Genomic DNA, 16104 nt, shown 5'->3' on the forward strand with positions numbered 1-16104 from the left:
CTGTATGTGGCAGGCTTTTAGCAGAGCAAACAGAAAAATAACATTGCACCAATAAAAGAGCTCACAATCCTGACAACTGTGCATATTTTAAGTAACTAACTAAACTCATTTTTAGCGATAGATGATATGGTTTGGACATTTTATCGTCAGTTGTGATAATTTTAGGTTCAGATTTTGACTTCTAGGCTCCTCGTTACATGAAGAAGAATTGCAAAATGTTGGGAACTGTAACACTGGCACTATCATAAGGGTTCAGTTTAGAATGAACTGGCTTTACAGCACATATCTATTCGCTTTACATGTCAAATGATGTACGGTCCATCACAAAGAAATATATAGAGAAATAAATGTTGATAGGTTACATGAAAAGTAGAATAGCCTTTTATTGTCATTGTACATGTACGGTGAAATTGTGGGTGCTCCACACTAACTGTGCATGAAATGGTAAATGGTAAAAGCGCTTTACACATCCAGTCATCCACCCATTCACACACACATTCACACACTGGTGAATGTGTGTGTGGAATAAAATATAAACAGTTGTATAGACAGAATTAATAACAGCCAAGAGGAGTACATACAAACAAGAGAACCATATACAAAACAGGAGGACGGCGCACATTACAGTTTTGAAACTGATGAAGGTTAATCAGACCATGGCTCAGATTGGTAAGTGGGTGGGTAGGGGTGGGGTGTGGGAGGGATAGTGTTTGTTAACAGTCTGAATGGCCAGAGGGATGCAAGGGATGCAGTAGAAGGCCAGCATCAGCTTCTGGTCCAGGTTATTCTTCCTCAGGACACGGAGGAAGTGTAGCTGCTGCTGAACAAGGCTTGGTTTGGTCCAGGAGTACAGGAGGAGGCCCTAATCTATACTCATTCCAGAATATTTAAGTGTCCTTCCTGAATGTGGCTTAAACTCTACAATAATCAGGACTGAGTTAAGTAAGGTTAAATTAGAACACGTGGGTTAAACCTCATAAGGATAAGTAATCATACATAGTGCTGAAAGTATTCATGGGTTCAAAATACATATATTAAATGAAAACTGTGCAGAAATGATTTCTGTTGAATATTTGCTGCTCATTGTTGAACTGAGATATAGAATTAGTAAAAAGGTTACTGTGACCATTTAATCCTCTCTGAAACCGAGCGTAGAATTTAAAAAGAAATATTGAATCACAAGTTCCACCTTTCCAACTAGAATGATCTTTGTAGAAATTACGACTACATACGCTCACCGTGATGACTGAAATCCAGTTGTATGGTTGCATAACCCTCAGCACCAGGTGCTGATGGGCAGCTGATGGAAACATGACAGCCACCTACACAAATACTCATTCTTGGCGACCTCCCACACCGTGGTCGACTTGGTCAGCAGCGCTGGGAAATTTAATGTAGACACTGCTCAGTTCACAAATATCCCTGCAGACTTTATCTGCCAGTTGACCCCTATTAATGAGTACAGAAATCACGTGCCTGTTGGTGTTCATTTACTAATATTGCCAAACAAAAGTCAAATCAGTGTCCATGAAGGATTAATTTAAAGCCTCTGTGCAGTCACAGCACTCCTGGTTAAATCTGTAATTATTCAAAAGTCTTGAAAAACTAATCGCTTTGAGCTAAGACAGATGAAATGGCCATTTGAATTAACTTTGTCTATTAAGCGTTAGAACGCAGTTATGTTGCCTATTCTGGGTTTTATTTTGTTAGGATTGACCGGAAGTGAAGCAACGCTGTGTTTGTCGACGTAGCTTTCACGGGGGTTATAAGGGGTGCGGCCAACGCGAGGGTAGAGGGAAGCATGGGCGTCGCCTCAATGAAAGTATTTTTGAGGCAGACTGAGGAGGCGGAGACTATGTGAAGCCTGTTAATATAATAAATGTATTTATATCTACATTAAAGTTTCAGAGTGTAAACTTTTTACAACACAATCATAATCACACACAAGCTTTTTCCAAACGAAGGCAGAAGTTAATGAAATTTTCTTTAATCTTTCATTTTCATTGTAGTACCGTCGGGATTAAATTCAATATTACTGTGTCCAGTATTTTCATGTTTTAAGCATCCATATGAGACATACTATAGCTATAGTTATAGAGTGATTCACTGTGTGTTTGTGATTCGGATGCATTCCGGTTTGCAGTGTGTGGCTCTTGTTGGAGGGTTGTTTGGGTTTATAAATAGTTGATATGGAGGATTCATAATCCTGCAGGAATCATAGGTTTGTCCTTCTTTAATCTACATTCAATGTCCCCATTTTAAAGTGTGATGGTTGTAAAATAGTTTACATTATTAAAGAAATGCAGTTTCTTATCCCTTTATTTCTTCTGGCAATGTGTTGTTTCAGTTCTCTGACTGATCGTTGATAATTACAGTGTAAATAATGTTTGTTTATTCTCCACCATAAATTTGTCATGGTCCTGGATTCTGAGCGTAGCATAATGTTTTAGTTCTGTTTAATATGACGTTTTCCACATAGTCTGCTCTTCATTTACATCCTTTGAAGTTTGTATTTAAGTTTAAATCTGAGTTTATTTTTCATGAGTCTACTCTCTGATTTCCCTACTTTTATCCACAGTTAAAGTCATTCCCTACTCTTCAATCTTCTTACCCTGTTCCCTGTTCTTAAGTCAGCTTTGGTGTCAGATGTTCACGTTTCGTTATTTCCTGTTTTATTATAGCTTCTTCCCTCCTGTGCACTGTATTTAGCTTTGTGTCCTGTGTTTTGTTTTACCTGTTCCAGCTGTGCACAAAATGTGCACATTGTGCTTTTCATTTCAGGTGGTAGAGCGGGTCACCTACTCACCGGAAGGTTAGTGGTTCAATCCCCGTCTGCTCTAGTCTGCATGCCTTGGGCAACGCCCATGTTCCGATGCATCCATCAGAGCATGAATGTGAGTGGATGTTAGATAGAAGCACTAAAAACCTTAGATAAAGTGTGTGAATGGGTGGATGCACGAGTTGTATAAAGCTCTTTGAGTGCTCAGTGACAGTAGAAAAGCGCCATATAAGAGTTGTATCCTTTGTCTCACTTCAGTTCTTTGTTGTGTCATACTAACCATTTGTCTGCCTTTGTATATTAGTCACGTCGCGAGTCGCCTCGGGGGGACACCCTAGCATGTTGATCCAAACCGAGCTGACGTTCCATGTGATGTGACAAAAGATGCCCTGACCGATGTGTCACGTCATGTGTCGCCAGGGACCCACACCGTTGGCCCAGGACCAAGGATCCTTGTTTCCAGCTGGCACCATGAGGAGGTGGTGTTGGGGTTTCACCAGACCCTCCGGATGTAGGCTCACGAGCCTACACAGCATGGCCTAAATGGTGCGAATCCACTGGCATCCAGTGCGTTAAGAGGATGCCCAAACACCTCAAAGCTAAGATCAACAAGAGAGTCATACGGCCGGTGGCCCTATAGGAGCAGAAGATGGAGATGAAGATGCTCAGGTGGATGGTGGGCGTAACCCGCCTGGATCATGTGACGAATGAAGGTGTTTGAAAACAACTCGAAGTTGCCCCAATTGAAAAGAAGATGAGGCAAGCGCACCTACAGTGGTATGGACACGTCATGTGCAGTGAGGAGAATTTGGTGTCAAGAACAGCCCTCTGACTTGACCCTGGATCTGCCGACTGCAAGGAAGACCGAAGAAGCGGTGGATGGACGCAATCACCAATCTCGCCGTAGAGGACACCCAAAACTGATCCAAATGGAGAAGACAGAGCCATGCAGCATGGAGGAGAGGAAGGCACTCACATCACTTAGTAATGACAACAATATTATCATCCTTCAGACAAGGGTAGGTGCACAGCTCTGCTAAACCAGAAAGACTGTCATGAGAAATAGACAAAAATACTTATGAGGCCTTAAAACCAGACCCAGGTTGTGGTTACAGGAAGAAGGTGATAGATTTTCTGGCTTCGATCTTCAACCCGCTGGTGGGCAGCTCTGAACACCACATCCAGAACATCCTGGGTTTTGTTGAGAAGGTGAGAGATGTCATGATGGAGGCAGATGAAACCATGGTCTCCTACGACGTTACATCTCTCTTCACTTGCATCCCAGTCACAGAAGTGTTGGAGGTAGTTCGTAAGAGATTACAGGATGACCCCAACCTCAGCAACAGGACCACTCTCAGCATCGACCAAGTGTGTTTGAACTGTCTTCATTCCACCTACTTCAGGCAGTCAGGGTCAGTACTACAGGCAGAAACATGGGTGTGTCATGGGCTCCCCAGTTTCACCCATCGTGGCCAATTTGTACATGGAAGAAGCAAAAAAGAGGGCTTTGCTATCCTACCCTGGAACACCACCAAGCCTTTGGTTCAGATATGTGGATGACACCTGGGTGAAAATCAAATCTCAGGATGTTCCACAATTCATGGATCACATTAACTCTGTGGACCGACACATCAAATTCACCAGGGAAGATATGAAAAGTGGCAAGTTAGCCTTCTTAGACTGTGAGATTTCCATCAGTAATGGGGGACATCTAAAAGCTGACGTGTACCGTAAACCTACATATACGGATCAGTATTTAAGGACACCCACAAACTGGGTGTCATCAGGACGCTACAACACAGAGCGAACACCATCCCCACAGACACAGCAGCCAGGGAGGCAGAAGAACAGCAAGAAGGCCCTGAGTAAATGTGGTTATCCCAGCTGGACTTTTGTCAAAGCTGGAAAAACGCCTAAAGAAAGCTCCAGCCGATCCAGGAGAGAAGGACAACCGCTGCCCAAGCGAAAACCTGTAGTGATCCCGTATGTGTCAGGAGTATCGGAGCAACTGAGACGCATTTTTTCTAAACACCGGGTCTCTGTGGCTTTTAAACCCCAAAACACGCTGCGCCAAAAACTGGTCCACCCCAAGGATCGGGTCCCCCGACACAAACAGAGTAACATAGTGTAGCTGTTAAGTGCAGGAGGATTGGCAGGATTTATACATCGGGGAAACCAAACAACCTCTGGCTACAACACAGCAGAGCCACCTCGTCAGGCCAGGACTCTGCAGTCTATTTACTCCTACAGGCCAGTGGACACTCTTTCAATGATGAGGATGTAACATCCCGGACAGGGAGGAACGCTGGTTTGAGGGCGGAGTCAAGGAGGCCATTTACGTGAAAAGGGAAAGACCATCTCTGAATCGAGGAGGGGGCCTAAGGGTACATCTTTCAATCATGCTGTGTTGCTGTGTGTAACTGTGGTCATAAAAATTACTACAGTGAATTTTTTTTTAATTGTATAGTAGAAAGTAAAAAAGAGACATTTTTCTGTCGTTTACCCGTTTATAGCTTAATGACTTTTTGTAGTATGAAGGCCAATAAGGGAGGTTTTTATCAGCAGGAAACGCTGTTAAAGTCCATTCTGCTTGTACTTGTTTGTGGTGCACAGCAGCTCAAACAAGTTGGGAATTATAATATAATAATAGACTAATTTAAACACCCAGACAATGAACCATGGCTACATGCACAAAGACACTTTGTATATAGTTTATTTTATGTAATATTTAATACTGAATTGTAAACTAAGTCTTTTTAAGGAAGCAAGTTTTTGTTCAGTGTTATCATAACAGCTTTATTTTTATGCATTTACTACTGCCAGGGAAAGCACACATGAGGCTAAAGTTGTGGACAAGTTTGAAACATTTCATTGACTAACATGGAAAATGCCTGAAAATAAAAAAGAGCATCATCCATCCATCCAGTCGCTTCCACTTATCCTTTTCAGGGTCGCGGGGGGCGCTGGAGCCTATCCCAGCTGTCATGGGGCGAGAGGCAGGGTACAACCCGGACAGGTCGCCAGTCTGTCGCAGGGCTAACACACAGAGACAGACAACCATTCGTACTTAGTGGCAATTTGGATTATCCAATTAACCTATCCCCACAAGCTGCATGTCTTTGGACGGTGGGAGGAAGCTGGAGTACCCGGAGAGAACCCACGCAAACACAGGGAGAACATGCAAACTCCACACAGAAAGACCCCGGCCTGATGGTGGAATTGAACTCAGGACCTTCTTGCTGTGTGACAACAGTGCTAACCACCGTGCCACCGTGCTGCCAAAACGAGCATCACTTTATCCTAATTTCACTACTTTACCGCTAATTTTACAGATAGACTCTGGGCATTGGCATCCTTCATGCAGTGGAGCCAGTGCATCCGAACAGAGGGCGGCCCAGGAGGTAATAATAAAGAGAGTTGATGTGTATCTGGCCTCCTGCTCTGACAGTTTCCTGCTCATGTAAATGTTCGGGCAGCTGATCCCCTTTACTTGGAGTGTAGAGCAGGGGTTCCCCACAGAGTAATGTGACGACCGACCCGACACCCTGTCATGCTTGTCACATTGGGAGTGTTCTTTCAGTACCCAGTACAGTGGTCTCCAGCTTCACTATATAAAGGAGAGAAACCTCATTAGTTTTATCATGCACACCTGTCCCTCCAACCCTACTGCCACTGCCCCTTGAGCTCGCTGCACCACCCCTCCCCTGCAGCTGAGGCAGGGACCACATCTCCGCCACAGCCTTCTCTGTACGAACGCTGCCTGACACTGCTTCGTCCACTGGACCAGACCTGGGGCGAGATCAGTCAACGGGCTGATCAGTTCCGTGAAGCCTGGCATGAACTGACAGTAGTACCCAGCCAGCCCGTGGTCAAATCCAGTGTTGTGAAAAAACGAGCAGTGCGTACCTGGTCCAGGAGCTCAGCTCCCCTTGCTTTCACTCTGTCTTTCCTCAAACAAAGGAACACTGCAGACTCCTATGGGAGTCACTGACAAACTTATGCTTACAGCTAGATAGCGCAATGAAAAAACACCTCTAAGTACTGGGTGAATCCGACAGAACTAGACATGCAGTATAGAATGAAAATATACATTAGGCACTATTCTCAGGAACCAAGAATGCCTGCGGTGAAAATACTGGCTTTGAGGTAAACCAGTACGAAACTAACATTTAAAGTCTACATTTTTTGAACATCAAAGATAAAGTTACCCAAGAGAAAGAAAAATACACTCCTCAAAACGTGAAGTATAAACCGGAAACATTTAGCAACTGCAAATCGGCATCCGTGGACGCTGACAATTGGTCGTCTTCCAGAACACCAATGATGCGGATGTTTTGACACCGGGACTCCAAATCTTCATATTTATCCTCCAACTTGGCCACCGCCTTAGTTAGATGGTCCACTTTTCTCTGGAGGCTGATGATGTCGTCAGTACAGGTGGACAGGGATTGCTGCATCTCGGTAACCGTTACTTTTAGTTAGGTGAAACTCTCCTACTCTACTTTGAGAGCGCTGACACGGTTACTATCGGTGGCCTGGGCCCCAGTCCCCGACTCAGGACAGGTCAAGGGCTCATCAGGAGAAGCTGGAGGCGAGGCTGGATCAGGTTTCCTCATTTAGTCGGCTTTGGTGGCATTTTAGTGACCAAAATATAAAAGTTTACAATTGTAAAAGGACTTGTAAAATGTGTGTGTGAATGGGTGGATGACTGGATGTGTAAAGCGCTTTGGGGTCCTTAGGGACTAGTAAAGCGCTATACAAATACAGGCCATTTACCATTTACTTTGATATTGCTTGGGGTCGAGTCAGAGAAAAAGTGCTCAGTAATAATTGAAAAATAGGGGCAGCACGGTGGCACGGTGGTTAGCACTGTTGCTGCACAGCAAGAAGTTCCTGAGTTCAATTCCACCATCAGGCCGGGGTCTTTCTGTGTAGAGTTTGCATGTTCTCCCCGTGTTTGCGTGGGTTAACTCTGGCTTCCTCCCAACATCCAAAGACATGCAGTTTGTGGGGATAGGTGAATTGGTTAATCCAAATTGCCAGTAGGTTGTCTGTCCCTGTGTGTTGGCCCTGCGATAGACTGGCGGCCTGTCCAGGTTGTACCCCGCCTCTCGCCCCATGACAGCTGGGATAGGCTCCAGCGACCCTGAAAAGGATAAGCGGAAGCGAATGGATGGATATTGAACCAATGCCAAATAATAACGTTGGGTTTGTAAAGCTCATTCCTTCAGCACTCTTTAAAGGTTGAATTTCCCGTGTTGGCTGGTAATAACTAGCGCAATGGATTAGTTCACTCAACACATTGAGCTATTTTTGTCTTTCATTTTTGTCTTTCATCAGTGACCCAGTCAGCTACTCTCCAGCTGCACTATTTTCCCACCAAAGATTTTGTTTATTTATTTTCTATTTTTGCTTCCGCTCAAGTCCCAGCAGGAAAAATGACATCAGCGCTTCTCACGCTCTTTATGCCTTTTTCTTCTGAGCTGTCCCTCTCTTTCTCTCCTACACTCAGTATTTCCCTCATGTGGATGTGATCTCTCCATAACCAGGACATGATGGCTCACACTACAATATTACTGATTTTACAGTATTGTGATGCAGCCATGTACAACAAAGAGCCAACAAGACAGCTCTTCTTATGACTTTACAAAAAGTTCTGATGATTTATTTATTTATTTTTTCAAAGTCCATCTGCTGTGTTAGTCAGCCTCCCCTGACACCACACATCCCCCAGCAGACCCATGGCTGATTTCCTCTCCTGCTTAGGGGGGTGGGGGTGGGGTCAGAGGACGCTGACCAACACAGCAGATCTCCATCAGCTAATCATCCCTCCTCTCTTTTAGCCGGCTGTTGCGAGCAGTGCCGGACTGAGCTGGAGTGTGACAGCTGGAAAGCTGCACAAACAGACTGACAGGTCCTTCTGTTACAAGCATAGAGCATATTATTGGTCCCCGGTCCTTTGAATGTTAAATCAGTCTAAAGAAGTGGGCATCGTACTGGATTCACTTTATCTGGCCAGGATCGCTCTGATTTTGAAACAGAACTGTGACCCTACTTTCATCTCATAGTACAGACCTGTATCTCTCCTCTCAGTCCAAGCAAAACGACTAACCAAGATCTAAGCATCTGAAAACGTATACTGCCAAAATCATACTTCTGGATCAGACAAAGTTCATACCCTGTGGGCATATTCATTTCAACATGCAGAGACTTTGATATCATCTACAGTATATCCCTGCTCACAGCAGGGAGGATTCAGTTGTATCTCTTTTTGTGCCGAGAAGGCTTTTGCTCAGGTTGAACGGCCTTTTGGTCGACAACTTTTCACCTCTTCCTGTATCATCTGGGGTGGTTGGAACAAGTGGTGTAAAAGATCATTATGATGCTCGAGCCATTTCCTTATCAAGGCTGAGTGGAACAGAGTCTACACCCAGTCTTTGGCTAAAATCTTGCATATCTGAGCCACAGCTGTAGGAAGTGATAGATTTCTGGCTGATCTTTATGAGTGGCCGTTGCTCTGTCTCTCTCTCTTTCTGCCTGGGAATTTTTACAGGTAGCTTGTGACATCTATGTAACACACAGAGATTCATTCAACATTCATTTAGGATGGATGGATTGATGCAGGCTGTAATTAAATTACTTCAAACACAGAGCACCAACTTTTTCTTCAGTTTGCTTTCTTTGTCTGCTTGTGGCTGGTTGCTTTATCCTGTTGATGGTGTGGCCAGTTGTCCCAGTCAGCACAGGGAATCCCATTATTTTAAACATTTGATCATGCTGCTACAGCAAAGTTCTTCCAGTTATACAAGAATAGCAGCAATTTCCCAACCTTAGAGTTAAATGATATTCAGAGCAATTAGATTTCCAGGCTATTGCACTGACCTCTGCTCGAGTACATATGTGTTTTTAGAAAAGAGGTAACGTGCAAGACCCTGATAATTGGTACGTGGGGGAGGCGGGGTGAGCACTCTGCTGTGCTTCATATACTAAACTACATGGTAAATGGCCTGTATTTGTATAGCGCTTTACTTAGTCCCTATGGACCCCAAAGCACTTCACACTACATTCAGTCATCCACACATTCACACACAGGTGATGGCAAGCTACATTGTAGCCACGGCTGCCCTGGGGCGCACTGAGGCGAGGCTTGACCAAATGGGGCTATTTAATTTTACCATCAACTTTGATAGGTTTCTGCCTGCTAAACCCTAAACTGGATAAGCAGATAAGAAGATGAATGTATGTGGGGACTTCTATCTATACTAAATTAAAAGTTAATGCCATGTGAAAGAAAAACTAAAGCCAGCTCATTTCGATATAAAATGGGAAAGAGATACGCCACATAAACTACATTACCCATAAGCTCTTAGAACGGAACCGCACAGAGAGCTCATTTATTGGCTGAAAAGCTTCAGCGGTAATCACGTGACTGCCGTCATCCGGGTAGCCATGGCTGTATATAACGACCCGCGGTGGGGGGGAGGGGTTCTAGTTCAAACAACAGTCGATATTCAGTGTAGACGGAGGATATTATTTTGGCTGCCGAGTCAGAGTTTCTTTGTAAGTTTTTAAATATGGTACGTATTATATGTCGTATTAACAAAATATTATAACGACACACTCTGTTTAGGTAGTTTATTTGAAATAAATCTTTATTTGGTAGCGTTGCGTTTTCTTTATTAGTTAACAGTTGGCCGCTAGCATTGGCTGGTGTAGTGGATTAGCATGCTAAATACCCACTGGCTTCACTGGGGAAGCGCTAGCATGGCTAGCGAATATTAAGCGGACCTTAAGTTAATGTTGGGCTACAATAAGGCGCGTTTCGGCGGAGGCACACTAATAGTACTGGTGTTTTACAGGCTGGTGGTAAAGCTGGTAAAGACTCTGGAAAGACCAAGACCAAAGCGATTTCGCGCTCTCAGAGAGCAGGACTGCAGGTTTGTCCCCAAATTTCATTCATTTTCTCGGTTGCACAAGCACGAGCTATTAGCCAAAAGTCAGTGGCTCTTTGTCGGTGGCGGGCTCTCATCGGGCGGCCAGCACGGCTTTGCTTCTGTTCACTCGTGTCATTATCCCCGCAGTTCCCGGTAGGCCGTATCCACAGACACCTCAAGTCCAGAACAACGAGCCACGGCAGAGTAGGAGCCACCGCGGCGGTGTACAGCGCGGCTATTCTCGAATACCTTACTGCTGAGGTGACCCTAAGCTCCGTTTATCTTGCACTTCGTTGCTTGAAGTGTTGATCTTTTTGTAAAGGCTGTCTCTCTTTCAGGTTCTAGAGTTGGCAGGAAATGCATCAAAGGACCTTAAAGTAAAGCGTATAACCCCACGCCACTTGCAGCTGGCTATTAGAGGAGACGAAGAGCTGGATTCACTTATCAAGGCCACTATTGCAGGCGGAGGTACGAACATTACAGAGAACTGTGTTACGGTCTTATACTCTCGTACTCTAGGGGTTTACACATTTTGTTGAGGCACAAATCCCTTTTGTGTTGCATCTGGTGTAAAACTGTAACATCAACACTATTGTGGCAACTCTTTGTTACAAGGGAGTAGCTGAAAGTGGTTACTGAAATTAAAACTTAACTGTTCAAGTATATAAACTGTTATAACATTGATTTTTTTCAGGCGTGATCCCACACATCCACAAGTCTCTGATCGGGAAGAAGGGCCAGCAGAAGACTGTATAACCTGAAGGGTTCAGCAAGTTGTGCCATCTCAGGATGAAGTCTGCATCAAGTGGTTAAATGTCTTAGATTAGTAATCTTACATTATTTTATGGTAGTGTGCATTTACTACTCTGGGTGGGGTCTGTTTTGGGTTTTTTTGTTTTGTTTTTTTAATAGTGGGCCCCTCCCCTCTCCTGCAGGTTTTTGGGGGCGGGGGGCGGCTCCAGCCAGCTTGTCTTGGATGTATACGTGTATTTGGCCTTTCTGTTTTTAATCTTCACAGCTTTGAAAGGAGCTCACAGCCACCAAACCTAGTCGATACAGAGTACAGGATGTGCATAGCTTTTGTGAAAACTCAAGATGTGCTTATGTGCTTTGTATGTATCTTTAATGCAGACCATCCATTTCAGACTTGTATTTCAAAGCATGTTCATTCTCTTTACCACTGGACTGTCATGGACCGGTTCATAACCTTGTTGGTATTTTTGGATTCCTGAATAAAGACTGGATTTGGCACAGTCTGAGTGTTTCCCCTAGTTTGTCTTATTCTCTTTGAACAGAGTGCTGTGGCTTTCGTCTTAATCATGCAGTGATGTATGACTACAGGTGGTGTAATGTGAAGCTTTGACTTTGATTCCACCTTTGTTCAGTTTTACACAAAATTGGAGGAATGCTAATGGACCAGTTAGGTGAGGTGGCTTCACGCAGTGTTATAGATTTCATCTTTATTTTCATTGCATAAACGGCCAAGTTTTAAACTGTCAGGGTTCATCCCCCTGACGTCCCTACTGCAGTGACCTAAACATCTGTGGTCTAGTGCACTCGGTGGCTTTTTAAAGTGCTGCAGTGCCAACACGCAAGAGTTTTCTGTCTTTCCCTGTGTTCAGAGTTACAGGAGTGTTGTACATGTGAGTTTTTAAAATGATATACTGCAGGCGTAACATCATAAACCCAATTGTAGTATATGATTCACTTCATAGAAACAACTGGGAGACCACGTTTTTATTTCATTTCACTGAAATGTTAAGAATTCTGATTGTTTTTAAAACTGAAGGTGCCTCAAGTTTACTTTTAGAAACCAAAGAAGCGTTTGGACATTTCCCATTACTGCAAACATATTAGACTGGTCTCTGCTGCATTTAAAAGGTTCTTCAATGCAGCACCCATACCTGATATTGAATACATGCTTTCTAATGCATTAAAGTTTACTGAGTAAAATGTTCATAGAAATTAAAACAGAAAGCTAACAGCAAGATATCATTTAATTGTAATTGAACTGTCCACTGTTGCCCACTCACATCCTGGGCCTTCTGACCTCAGTAAGTCACATGATAGGGTGGGGCTACGTTTCACAGTGGGTTCACCTGAAACCATGGCTGTATCCCAATTCAGGGTCTGCAACCTTAAAGTACTGTCTAACCTTCGTAGCGCTGCCCAGGTTGCCTAGCAACCATGATAGTAACAGCTGGAAACGTTTCATACAGCTTTGTTTGACAGAAATGAAGGAGGACGTATTTTGTACATTTGTTTCTACATGAGCTCTGTGTGATGTGATAAGTATCTGAGGCTGAGACCACAGGACTGTAAAACATGATTGTTGGGCTTCATTTCTGTACTGAACAGTCATTTAAGATTAGTTAGTAAATAACAATTAGTTAATGTTGTTCATGAGACTAAAGTCATCTCACTGTGGTAATGTAAATATAATATGGCCAATATTATAGTTATTATATTAATCATTATTAGTTATTACAGCAGTGAACATGAACTCTGAGCTTCAGTAAAGATTCAAGTTGCATTTATTTATATTTCCTATCACCTTAAATCTTCACTCAAAGACAAGTGTCTGTGACAGTGTGTATATAGATGTATCATATATAAGAGAGAAATATTGTTATTTTAATATGTTGGCATTACTAAATGTGGCTCAGTGCTTACATATATGTGTAAAAAGCAAATGTACGAGCTGTGATAACTGTGTCTGATAGAATGAAGAGTAGACTGATAAATGAAATATTCCTTTATTGGCTGAGAAAATCAGACCATGTCATAACTGCTTTAAGTCATACAGAATAGACATCAGAGCCTTAAACAGGCTGACTTCTGCTAAATGGGTCAAACTGGGCAGAAAGTCTACAAACACATAACATCCTTATAGAAAATGATGTAACACTATAGATCAACTTAGCTCAGAATATATAAAGCAAATAAACAATCACAGCAATATGATGCAACAAACACAGCAGCTACTGATCCAAAATACTCAAAGCTTCATAGAACTGAAACAAACATTTATTTTTTAGCTCCATTCTGCTGCTGATACAGACTTTAGGTTTCTGAACATTAAACTTGTTGCTGCCTTTCATAGTGTGTAACTTGAAGGCCCTGAGTACTTTCTCCCACACTGGAAACACTGGGATGATCACATTATTTGAACATTAGCTAATAAGACTGATTCAGCACAGACAGTTATGTTAAACTTTCCTAGCAGTCCTTCACAAACAGGGAACAGTCTGTCTATTCTCTCCATCTGTCAGCTGCTGCTGGCTCTTCCTCCTCCTCTTCCTCACACACTGCTGAGTTTGTCCTGGTGGATCATCAGGGCTGCAAAGCCTCACAGATGATGTGCAGCAGTGGGTCCCTCAGTCTGTCCTCACTCTGGACACTTGCAGTCGTCACACATGGAAATCAAATGTGTGATAAGGTGCAGGATTCAAACACAAGTGTAACTTATAAACACATGTTCATACTTTTATTCCACAATCAGAGAGAAAGAAACAGAGAGAGAGTGCAGGACAGACAGACAGGTGACAGTCTCAGGTGTACACACTGCTACACAACAGCACCAGAGAAGCAGGATTTAGTGTTTGTGTTATTACGAGTGCTAAACAAGAAGAGTTCCCAGATGGTGCAGTGGACACATGTGTGACTGCTGTGATTAAAGCATCTTTCTTTCAGCTTAACAAGTGAACCGTCAGCTCGTTCAAACACACGTTAAAGTCCGTTTGGCTCGACACCACCGAACAGAGGCAGCAATATAACATAGCTAACATTAACAGTGCAGTGAATCCTGCTTGTGCCGTGATATTCAGGACTGCAAACCGAGCAGCATCACTGACTTTCAGCTTGTTGTGTTTGTGGATAAATGACTGACTTTAATTATCCACAAAATCATCACATTCTCTGTAAGATTAAGGTCGACTATTGAACGGCGTATATTTTAAAGTAAAGGCTTTAAAACCAAGTAAACGCTGAAAGTACAAACATCACTAATGTCACATAACTTTGCCGACATGTGGCCAACAGGAATGTTTTAATGTTCTTCATTATTAAACATCTGCACATAAATAAGTGACATAATATTCAGTACTTACTTCTCACAGTTTACTCTTCAGCCGCCCCTCTTCCGCCGTTTTTTTAGCAAAATTATCCACACCCACCGCCGCGCTATGGAGTCTGGGATATGTTGGGTCATGAAGTCTACACCGCCACATCCTTAAAATTCAGGGAAATGAAGGACGCATTTGAGGGCCGCATTTCGAGCAGCCTTTGAATTGGGACGGCCTTCGTCGCGTCGCTGTGACGTAATCGTCCTTAAAATGCGGCCTTTGAGGTTTCAGACCCTGAATTGGGATACAGCCCTTGGCTGATTGTGACCTACACCCGTTTTCACACCTTGGCTTGCGTGATTAGGCAGAGGATCAATAGGGAGTCCATGACCCTCTTAGGGGGACACTCACACCGGACCTAAACCTGGGATTCTCCACAGTCGCTCTCATAACTGAAGAAACTTCTTGGATAAAACGTCTTCAAGAAATTTAAAGTAGTTCAGACACTTTTCTTTCCCAGCTCCTCAGACTGTCCACCCTGTTAGCTTGGTTAAGCAGCCATGAAGAGTAGAAGGCCAAGTATGAGTTTCAAACAGTAAACACATTTTTAAACCCTGCAAACAGTAGCGGTTTCAGATACGGGCGACACGGACGGTTGCCCGGGGCGGCATCATGGGCATCGGCAAAAAAAAAAAAAAAGTTGCTCGTACTCATGCTGCCCCGACGTCAGCCAGCGCATATTGGGAATTGCATACGCACCTATCGGTTTTGGGAGTAAGGGCGCCCTCCGTTTGCAAGGTGCGCCTGCTGCCTGCGGCACTGAGAGGAGAGGGCGGGGGATTCTCTGACCGGCTGGAGCAGCATCTAATAACCAACTCACAAAATAAAGAAAAATAAAAACAAACCAACAAACACGAAAACACCAGACATGATAATACAGACTTATAATTTGCACCAATGTTTTTTCGAAATTCTATACACGAAAGTGAGCGCGAGAGCACGAGAGCCCTCGGTGCGCCTGCTCGCTGCCAAAGTCAAAGTAAACTTTATTGTCATCTCCGCTACAGACAGTCCAGTATACAGAGATATGAGATGACGAGGCTCCAGTTACAGCAGTGCAAGTAAACAAACAATAAGAAGAGTAAGAAAATAAATATACACTTTAGGACCAGGGGTAAAGGATCAATAACAATTTAAATTTACAGTTTGAGGGGAGGGGGCCCCTGCTGCTTCCAAAAAGAGCACATTTCATTTATAATGTTGTAAATCCAAGTCCATTATGTATTCATGATTTGAATCCTGGGTTGTGTGAAATCTCAGAAATGCA

The 16104-nt window shown here is 43.4% G+C and overlaps 1 protein-coding gene across 1 annotated transcript; it reads left to right on the forward strand.

The window, feature by feature from the left end:
* The first annotated feature begins 10228 nt into the window (after positions 1-10228).
* On the forward strand, positions 10229-11959 carry LOC146634596 (histone H2A.Z). Its single transcript, XM_085350462.1, has 5 exons — positions 10229-10339; positions 10639-10716; positions 10861-10974; positions 11052-11181; positions 11408-11959. The coding sequence occupies exons 1-5, from the start codon at positions 10229-10231 to the stop codon at positions 11467-11469; spliced, it is 495 nt and encodes a 164-aa protein (XP_085206588.1). The 3' UTR covers positions 11470-11959.
* Positions 11960-16104: the final 4145 nt, after the last annotated feature.

Source organism: Diplotaxodon limnothrissa, linkage group LG3, assembly GCF_057381915.1.
Source record: "Diplotaxodon limnothrissa isolate DT_005_m linkage group LG3, D_limnothrissa_male_GT1.1, whole genome shotgun sequence".
NCBI lineage: Eukaryota > Metazoa > Chordata > Actinopteri > Cichliformes > Cichlidae > Diplotaxodon > Diplotaxodon limnothrissa.

Coding starts and splice junctions, on each gene's coding strand:
- LOC146634596 (XM_085350462.1), top strand. CDS start 10,229: ATGGCTGTATATAACGACCCGCGGTGGGGGGGAGGGGTTCTAGTTCAA. Junction 10,340..10,638: donor TGCCGAGTCAGAGTTTCTTT/GTAAGTTTTTAA, acceptor GGTGTTTTACAG/GCTGGTGGTAAAGCTGGTAA. Junction 10,975..11,051: donor TCGAATACCTTACTGCTGAG/GTGACCCTAAGC, acceptor TCTCTCTTTCAG/GTTCTAGAGTTGGCAGGAAA.